The following is a 9,996-nucleotide window of genomic DNA, read 5'->3' as shown; positions in this document are numbered from 1 at the left end:
TGAGAATCCAGTCACTGTTATTTGTTATTGACCAAATGTTCCAGAAGTCATTGGGGCGGGGGGCAATGCTGTTCCACCCAGTGCACACTCAGACAAGGTGCAGCATGTAAACGTCCTGGAGCTCCCTCATCTGTTCACAGACGTGACAGTGGAACAGCCGTCCATTTAGCAACAAACGGTCAGGATCCAGAGGGGGTTTTGAATGTCTGCGCTCAAGATGACTCATTAGATAATGAGGAGCAGATCATGTGCAAATATTGCGTTTCATCACTGTGTTTCCATTTGTGGAATATTTTTATGATGTATTGGATATGAGTTTGAATTGTTGCTCATTAATTTAGGGCATTCTGTGTTTTTGTCTGTCCTGTCGGAAGCCTTATTTGTCACCTTTACATGTTATCCCCTTTATAAATAAAATCAGTCAACTGATCATTTAGCAGCTCTCAGAGCAGCTTCAGGCGACTGTCAGCACCTGGAATTACATCAGCGCACACAGTGTGAGTGTACTGCACTGAATGAATTATTCACACAGGAGAAACCAAGTTTTTATTGCAGCAGAAATCTATTACAGCTCACATAATCTGGAACTCTATCTGCCGAACTCACACATCTTCCTCTTTTAAACCACCTCTCTTTCTGCAAGCTTTTGGCGATGTGTAATATATGTATTTATTTATTTCATTCATTTTAATCTTCTTTCATCTTCCTTGTAGATTTTTCTTTTGTAAAGCACTTTGTAACATTACTAATAAAGTCGCAAATAAGTCGTAAATAAATAACATCTATTAGGGTTAGGGTTAGAGGGGTTAGGGTTAGGGTAAGGCTTTCATTATTCGTTATGAAAGCCTTACAGGAAGGAAGCTGACTCTAAACAATAAGTAGTTTTGACATTTACAGTGGAAAGTAATCCTAAACGGCCAGGTACTGGCTCAAGACCGCCACCGTTTCAATTCTCAGCTCAAGTTTTTTGTTATGCAACCAAAATGATCATCGAAAAATCTTTTATTTATAATTTTAAAAGAAAACATGAACCGAATTTGGTTTTACTTTACTTTACTTGTCTGTCATTACCAGACAAAACCGTGTGACGGGTTTCTGTTGCGTCAGTCAGCTCGCACATGTGAACATGTGGGACTGAACACGATCAGCTTTGGATCAAAATGAAGCAAAAATGGGGATATTTTTGGTTATTTGTCACTCCAGAGACTCAAAAACCAAACTGCAACCTTAGAAGTGTTTATTTTGTAAAATTATTTTAGAAAACAGAACAGATCAATTTACAGCCAACCCACATTTTTCAAATCCTTATTAACACAAACAAAAACCATTTACTACAGAAAATATAATGCTGGTCCCCGTCAGACAGCTTTAGAAGCATCACAGTGACACTTCTGGGAAAATCCTGCCTTTAATTTGTAGTTATATGACTGCTGAGAAAATGTCCTTTGTTTTAATCCCCAAATCTTGGGTGTTTCGTCTCTTCTTTTTTTTCCACTTCAGATAATTATTACCAAACGCCCCAGAGCTATTGCACGACTCCAAAAACACGCCTGTCCCTCTGATGTTCTTTGTGTGTCACAGTAAATTAAAATGGAAACAAGACTTTGTTTGGTGTCAACAGAAAAGAATGTCAAATGCAGATGTAGAAGTATTTTTTAATACTATGCTTCTCTGAGACTCCGTCCTCCTGAGGAAATGTTAGGAAAAATCTGCTCCTGCCCTGTTTTCAACCAGCGGCAGCCACAGGGAACGGTGTGGTAAATATAACTGGTTTCACTGTACAAGACACTCGATTTTGTTCTACTGTTTCATGTACAGAAAAAAAGTATTGTCTATGGGACTAATGCAGAGCAGATGCAGGATAACTCCTGGAAGAGAGAGCTCTGCTCCCACTGTATACAGAAATATTACAGATTGCTACATAAACACATACGGAGAGACCTCTACAGTGGCTACAACTGTTGATTTTTGATTTTCTCAGCACAAACAAAAGTTCTCATTTTAATTTACAGTCATGTGTATGTGACATTTTTGTGGGAGGGAACATTTCTTGTTTGTTGGTGTCACTGGTAGAGCAAAGTGTAACTTAATAAACCCGATTAAAGAGACCTACAAAGTGATCTTCACGGGTACAGATTTCCTTTTAAGACGAGTTTATACTACAAAACACTTTGGAGGAAGAGAAAAAAAAGACAAAAAGTGAAAACGCACTCCTTCAATGCTTTTGTATCAGAAATAGTTCAACATTTTGGGAAATCTGCTCATGATGAGTATGGCAGGTGATTAGCCTAACTGAGCCCAAAGGCTGCTAGCATGGATCAGTTCAAGGGTTAAAAATCTGCCTTCACTCAAACAAATAAGCCTATTTCCTAAAACATCAAGCTAATCCTTTAAGAAAGCTCATTTTTAAAACAGTCTATGAAACAATATGAACACATCTGTACACAACAATAAAATTATCGACATTTGACGTTTGATAAGTAGTGTTCCTGCTATACAGCTAAGACAGAAAACCCAGTGCAAAGAGAACATTTCATAGTTTCGGTTTCTCCTTCACATATTGCCAAGAGCCAAAGTCTTCATATATACAGTAAAAAGCTACATTAAACCACTCATAAGACCTCGGATATGAACCATTATCCTTCAGTTCCTTCAATAATCTTTGGTTTTTTTGTGTTTTTTTTTTTTTTTTAAAAATGAAATTAAGAGTGAAACAAATTTGTAATTACAGAGGTCAAACTGCTTACCAGCATCTGTGAGCATGATGTTGCTTTGTTCAAATTTTCAAATCTGCCGACTTCGGACTTCAAGCCAAGCTGTTTTCATGATCTACTCCAAAGCACTTGTTCTAACGTAGAACTTGTAGAATCAGTTTGTCTGTTATTTTGTAAAACAAAATTACAGTTTTTAACTTTGAAAAAGAAAATTTTCTTTAAACAGGTGATATGCTTGTTATACCAGAGAGGCTTACTGGTTTAACATACTGACCTTTGAATCATCAACATATCTGTGTTTTCCAAGGAGTAAAGCAACTTCTAGCTTGCAGATTTTGGCATGGACTTTGACATGAGGCCCTGTCATGGACTGAGGCTGAGAGAGGGAACGGCATGTATCACGGTCTGAAAGAACTCAACCCGGCTTGTAAAACATCCTGGTAGTTTGTGGAAGACATCAGTGGTCTGTTCTGGGTCTGTGGCCAAGGCTTTCCCGACATCATTCCTGAGAGATATGTGGCGGCTGGATCAAGTCTCTTCCATCAAGTCTTTTTCTCTTTGTCCAATATACTGTCTTTGTCCTTTGTGTTCCCATTTAAGGAACGTAACATTTCTAAAATTCAGTGAGATGAATGTTTGTCTGGTCCTGAGATGAAAAGTAAGAAATTATATGAGATGATTTTGAAATTCAGATTAGTGGCGGATTTTTCTGAGAGTGCACAGTGCAATTTGAAGAAATGATTTTGCTTGCATAATATTCCTGTAGCATTTAGTTTAGCGACATGCCCAAAGGCACTAAACAAACATTTGTTGACATTCTAAGTCCTTGAATCCTTCAGAATTTGTAGCCACCCAAATAATTTTCAGGTTGAAATGTAGCCAGCTGTGGATAAAGACTCCTGGTGTATTAGCATTACAAGTGCTAATACAGAGACCTAGCACCCTATATAAATAACTATAAAATGCAATCCTATTCTAAGATCCCTTCCAGCACATTTGGGCCTATCCCTTTATTTGTTTCTTTTCTGAGAGGCACATTTGAGAACTTTGTTACAACTAATTTGGATCAACATCAACAAAATGACAGCAACAATAGAAATGGTAAGTTAGCTAGCACCATTAGTTAGCGTTGCTATGCTGGATAAGAGATTCAGCTAACAAAGATGCTAAAAAAGCCAGTAAAACCCAAGCATTTCCCACAAATCCTACAGTTGTACAAACAATCCTCTGGGTCACAAGTTTACTATGATAGCAGGTCAGACTTCCTACCTTTTCAAATCTAAACTAGCCACACTTCTTTGACAGTTACTTTTTTTTAAGTTGGTGCATATTTCAAAAACTTGCAAAAACCCAGGCGTTTGCATGATGAAATCACTCATCAGTATCTTTTTTAACATATGGAAAAACTAACTTTTTAAATTTAGCATTGAAATCTGTGAAATATAATATGATGATGTAAAAGTATGAGCCAAAATTTATCTTTCTGATATACTTTCTCTCTATCATGTAGCAATGGTTCAGATGAATCACACCAAACTGTGTAGTGGGCACATACGCGATGAGATCATGTAGTATTTATCCAGTGATACAAGCACTGTAATAAACAGCACTGCTGGCATCAGAGAGAGCAGATATCAGAGGGCTGCTCCCCTCATCACACCCACCAGCGCTACTCAAAATGCTGCTGACATCCCTGTTAATAATACTGCTTACACTGCTATTCATGCTGTTACCTACACTACCACTACTGCGCAGACATGGGACTTTCAACCCGCTCCCACCACGTCCATAGGTCTCCTCTCGATTCCTTCCAACATTTACATACTGTTCAAATTCATGTCTGTCCACCTCAGACCAAAACTCAGCAGAAGAAGACCCTAAATGGCTGGAAGACTCTGGGTTTGAATGATCTAAGGGCAAAGTGGGAGGGAAGCTTGACTGGGTAATGGAGGAGGACGAGCAGGAGGAGGGAGATGTTTCAGGAGGAGGCGAGAGCTGCCCCAGGTGAGATGGCATGTAATATGCAGCGTTTGGGGCGCTGCTCCCATACATTTGGCCAAAATAGCCTACAGGAGCAGCCGTTTGATGTAGCGTTTGCTGGGATTTTATTGGCTCAGGGAGGCTGACGGAGGGCTGGGAGAAGGAAACAGCGGAGGAGGAGTTGGATAGAGGTGGTGGGCCCTTTGCAGGACTCCTCAGGGCGATGTGGTGGCCAGAGGCATGAGTAGGATTTAACCTAGAGTTGACCGAACTCGCCAAAACCGAAGAGACAGAGCTCATGCTTGAGGTCATATTTGCCTCAACGTTACTCATTCTCGAATCAACTCTAGAACTTCTACCAGGACTCAAAGTGGAATTCATGCTGGTGCTTAAATTGGGGCCCACACTCATTCCTGAACTCTGACTGTATGTTGCTGCACCATGTATGGAGTTGTGGTGGCTGTGGTTGTTGTAGTTATGGCTGTAGTGCTGGTTATGATGGTGAAGGTGGTGGTGGTACCCACTCCAACCTCCCATTCCTGATTCCTCTTGCATATGTTGGGGGAAAAACACAGATTCCCCGGCTCCGTCCTCCAGAATATCCAGAGGGGACATCTCTGGAGTTGGCAGGCCATAGCTCTCCAGCTCTGGGTGTCCCGGGGCCTGAAGGTCTCTGAAGTGCCCCAGAGAAGGCAGCAGGTGGTGAGAGTGATGGGGATGTGTAGGGTGAGCACTTGGATGTCCATAAGCAGAACCTCCAGAGATTCCTTCTGCACCCAAGGGGCTGACACCAGGTCCTAATCCAAGGCCTGAGGCCCCACCCTGGGCAATGCTGTGAAGCAGAAGCCCCGGTTCAACCCGCTTGAGTTTTTTAGTGGTCTTTTTGCGGCGAGGCCTGTACTTGTAGTTAGGGTGATCCTGGAGGTGCTGGACACGGAGACGTTCTGCTTCCTCCACAAATGGTCTCTTGTCTGTAGCACTCAAGGCCTTCCAAGACTGACCTAAAATGTTTGAAAAAGTAAAAAGTACACAAAATGATAAACTTAATTTTAGGACCTTCAGAACTGTGCAAGAAAAGAATGTGATCCAAGTCAAAGCCAACATCAACATCATCCTCATTGCGCAGTAGGGCTGCAACAATTATTATTTTTTTTATTATCCCTTAATACTATTGATAATTAATACTATACTAATACAATTCAAAGAAAAAAAATATTTTGAGGAGCTGGAACCAGGAAAATGTAACCTTGGAGGAGGAACTGATTAATAAAATTGATTGAATTGTAGGTGTTGTTGCTATCCACATTACGTGAAAAATTTAACCCTCAGCGTATTAACAATATTAATGTAACAATTAAATCAACAAATTAAATCACAGTGATGGGAAAAGCTAAAACAATAACACTCACAATGAAAGCAGCATTTGCATCCGTAAAGTTCTCACTGTCAAACAGGGCAATTGAATGCCACATCACCACCTGTGAGCTGCTAAAATGCTAATTTAAGACATAAACATGTCTCCACATGTCTGTGTGAAAACAAAGTTCAGTTCAGCCTATCAGACGTTCCATGCAGTTAATGAGAGCAGTTCAGTCAAAAACAGAAAATTTAGTCATCATCTCCTCATCCTTATGCTGATGGAAAGTCAAATGAAAACATTTCTGGAGCTTCAGAGCAAAACTGTTGCAGCACTCTGCTGAACCACTGAAGAAACTGGAGACTTGTTTTAAAAAGTAAATAAAAAAGAAAAAACGTCCAATCTCCGGAACCCAGAGATGTCAAACTGATTTGAGAGTTTTATTTACACGCACTTCAGATGGACTGCATGCTCAGTCAAGATTTCAGCTTAATAAAGGATGTAAATAAAATCTTTTTGAATCAGTTTGGGACCTTGAAGCGTCCTGAGACTTGGATTACACTGGACGAGCTGTCGAGCTGTACGGAGCCATTTTAGGTTTTGTTTTTTACATTCCATTTCCATTTATTTTTTACATTTTAAACAGTTTTAAACTGGCATCAGGGTGAGTAGATGACGATTGAATTTTCATTATTCGGCGAACTGTTCCTTTAATATCATCTGGTCTAAAAGATTCTCAGACACATCAGACTCCTATCTGATGTGTATACATTTATTACACATTATTATTTATTAAGGGCTCACATTCCCACTGTGTTTGCCTCCATATCCTTTATGGTCCGACACTCAACATGAGCTGAGCGGACTTTGATCGCACTGACAGCCAGTAAAAACTGCTTTGCGCTCTGTAATCTTCTCACTTTGTTGTGCTTTTGTAACATCAGCATAATAAGAGAAGTATTATAGCACAGATGTTAATAATGTTGGGCATTAACACCTTGTGAACTGAAAAGTATTCAGCTCTAGTTTTACTAATTACTTCAACCATCACACATCTGTGGTGGTTCACTCTGGGAATTTAATCGGTTCATTGAAGCAGTATTCTTTGCTTGAGTATTTTCATTTTCACTTTCATACTTCTCCTAACATTATAGCTTTTACTGCGCTGCATTTACGTGACAACCGTTTGGAGTGACAAGTGACTTCGCAGTTTGAGTTTAATTTTACAAATATAAATCGACAACAGACATTAGCACATCAGTGATTTCAGTAAGTTAATGAAACAATATTATTCTGAAATATGCCACTTTGCATAAGGTTTGCTTTAACCTTTGATATATTTTGATGCTAATATATTTGTACTTTTGCTCAGGTAAAAACGTAAATGCTACCTGTAACTGATCCTGACATCCTGTTTAAATAAATGATTTAATAAAAAATGAGAGTTCAAATAAAAATTTCACCCAAAGTATATTCTGCTAAATTGTCCGTTAAAAGGTGGTCGTAAAAAGTTTGTACTTTCCTCACTGGAGGAGACCAGCGGCTGTGGTCCCTTTGCATTCATGCTGGTCACAGTGGATTCCATATTTTGACAAAAGTACAGAGTCTGGATCATAATGAGCACATGTTGGTCATTGGGAGGTGATTTATGCTGCAGAGGTTTTTATGGTCCTGATCACTGAGAATGTTTTGCCCCACTCAAGTGTGTGTGTGTGTGTGTGTGTGTGTGTGTGTGTGTTTAATTCACTTTAATGTGGTGAGCTAAAAACCATTACGTTATAAGACTTTATATTAATGTCACTGCAGACTGTTTCTGTTCATCAGTTAAACATATACGAAGCTGTACATTTGTTTTATGTAACTACACTGTTGTTAAAATCCCCCCAGCTGTAAAAATCCAAATAAAAACAAATTGATTGGAAAAGTATAGATCCTGTATAAAAATTATGGGACTAAAGCTATCAGTCTAAGCCATATTTAAATGATGGGTGATTTGTGATTTTTCACAAGGAGAATTTGATGAAGAAGAATATGCATATTGTGCATAAAGACACAGTATGTGCAGTCTTTATGGTCTGTGTTAGTGCTACGAGCATTACTGGGTCTATCAAATGCTCAGACTGATGAGGTTTGTCACACAAGGACAGAAAAAAAGTCACTTTATAAAACTTAAGTTTGATGGTTCAGACAGTCTAAACTGTTCAGGATTCTGCTTCCCAAATTCAGGCTATGATGATCTGAGCACACAGAGTTAGAATAAAAGGTGAAGATGCAGTCAGGAGTCCTGAGTTCACACTTCAGCAAAGTTAAATGTCAGAAAAACATGACTGACTTCAGTCTTATTTTCTCTGCTGATAAACTTAAAAAGCTACTTGGATTTGGTTTTGAGTCCTTCTTGTCTGATTGGGCTTTTTGCTCCTTGTCTTACCGAGCATCTTGCTGAGCACAGCGTTGTGCAGGTCGGGGTTCTGCAGGGCCAGTCGCTTCCTCTCATCTTTAGCCCAAACCATGAAGGCGTTCATGGGCCTGCGGATCCTCTGCTCACCCCCCAAGGTCTTCCCATCGGCTGTGCCTGCCGACACACCTCCTGCATGGTTCAGGTCCGGACTCTGTCCCCCTGAACTGGGTGAGAGAGAAATCCTCCCTTCCGTTCTCCTCATGTTCCCGGTTCCAAGGCCATCGGGAGAACTGCAGTCCCCAGAGAGGTTCTGCTCAAAACCCATCTCAGAATCAGAAGCAGGGCTCGGGGTCCTGGATGCCCAAGGGTCCCTGAGAGACACCTGGCTGACATGCAGTAGAGCCTCTCTAGACAAGCTGGGCTCGGTTAAATTCATTCCAGAACTGGGCTCGGATTCAACTTTTAGTCCAAGTGAAATCCTGCAAACGTCTGTCTCAGTTTGTTGGGTTGCAAAGTTCTGGAAAAAATTTGTAACTCAAAATGTTTCAGATGGCAAAGAGAAAGATCAAGAGAGGAATTTGATGGATTTGGAGCACAAATCCCAAAGCAAACCATCGAGATCTGAGAGGAGGGGGGAAGACGAGAAAGAAAGAGAAAACAAACAAGCTGTGGTGCAGGATATTCCCCCTGAAAAAGATCCACAGTGACTCTGCCTTTTTTTTCTTCACGTTTTTCTCAAAAGACAACAGTTCTTGTTTGGAGTGTGTGGTGCAGCGGTTTGTCCAAAGCTCGATTCCTCTCCGTCACTCAGGCCGTCCGACTCACTGTCTCTCTGTCTGTCTGCCCTGTCTGAAAGTTTTGAAACTTGTGGCCAGATTTAACCGTCCCACGCTGAGTATATATACCCCGCCCTGACCAATCACATAAATATAAAGCTGCAGAGTTAACCAATGAGACGCCAGGCGGGTGCAAGGGGAAGGGATGAGTGTGTGTGGGAGACAGAGCAAAGGGGGGGGAGGGGGGGGGGCAGGTCCGAGTGTCGCCACCCCCTCTTTCCTCCTCCGTGACCGCCACCCTTTCCTCCCCCCCTGAAGCTTCACACACACACACACACACACACACACACACACACACACACACCCTGTCCGCCTGTACAGGGAGATGTAATCAGAGAGGTTCCATTGTTTCTGCCCAAGTGAGAATGGAGCTTCACACACACACACACACACGCACACACAGACAAATACACCCATTCAAAACACACACGCAGACAACACTCACACACACCCCCCACACACTCGCACACATGGAAATGCATGGATTCATACTCTAATACGCATGCATGAAACAAGCACACACATTAAAATGACACCAAGACGACACATGCAGGCTATGATTAAGTTTACACACAAATGAGGGACAAAACATGAACACACACTTCTATATGTTTCTGTGTGTGTGTGTGTGTGTGTGTGTAGTTGGGGGCAGGACAGCGGTAACGCAGGCAACCACAGTCCCAACCAGAGCGATTAGTGGCTGAGCTTAAC

The 9,996-nt window shown here is 41.1% G+C and overlaps 1 protein-coding gene across 1 annotated transcript; it reads right to left on the bottom strand.

The window, feature by feature from the left end:
* Positions 1-1,224: 1,224 nt before the first annotated feature.
* On the bottom strand, positions 1,225-9,333 carry sox18 (SRY-box transcription factor 18). Its single transcript, XM_046397349.1, has 2 exons — positions 8,480-9,333; positions 1,225-5,695 (listed from the first exon to the last, which is right to left on the bottom strand). The coding sequence occupies exons 1-2, from the start codon at positions 8,883-8,885 to the stop codon at positions 4,290-4,292; spliced, it is 1,812 nt and encodes a 603-aa protein (XP_046253305.1). The 5' UTR covers positions 8,886-9,333; the 3' UTR covers positions 1,225-4,289.
* Positions 9,334-9,996: the final 663 nt, after the last annotated feature.

Source organism: Scatophagus argus, chromosome 8 (assembly GCF_020382885.2).
Source record: "Scatophagus argus isolate fScaArg1 chromosome 8, fScaArg1.pri, whole genome shotgun sequence".
Taxonomy (NCBI): Eukaryota; Metazoa; Chordata; class Actinopteri; family Scatophagidae; genus Scatophagus; species Scatophagus argus.
This window is presented reverse-complemented; position numbering and strand designations above follow the sequence as displayed.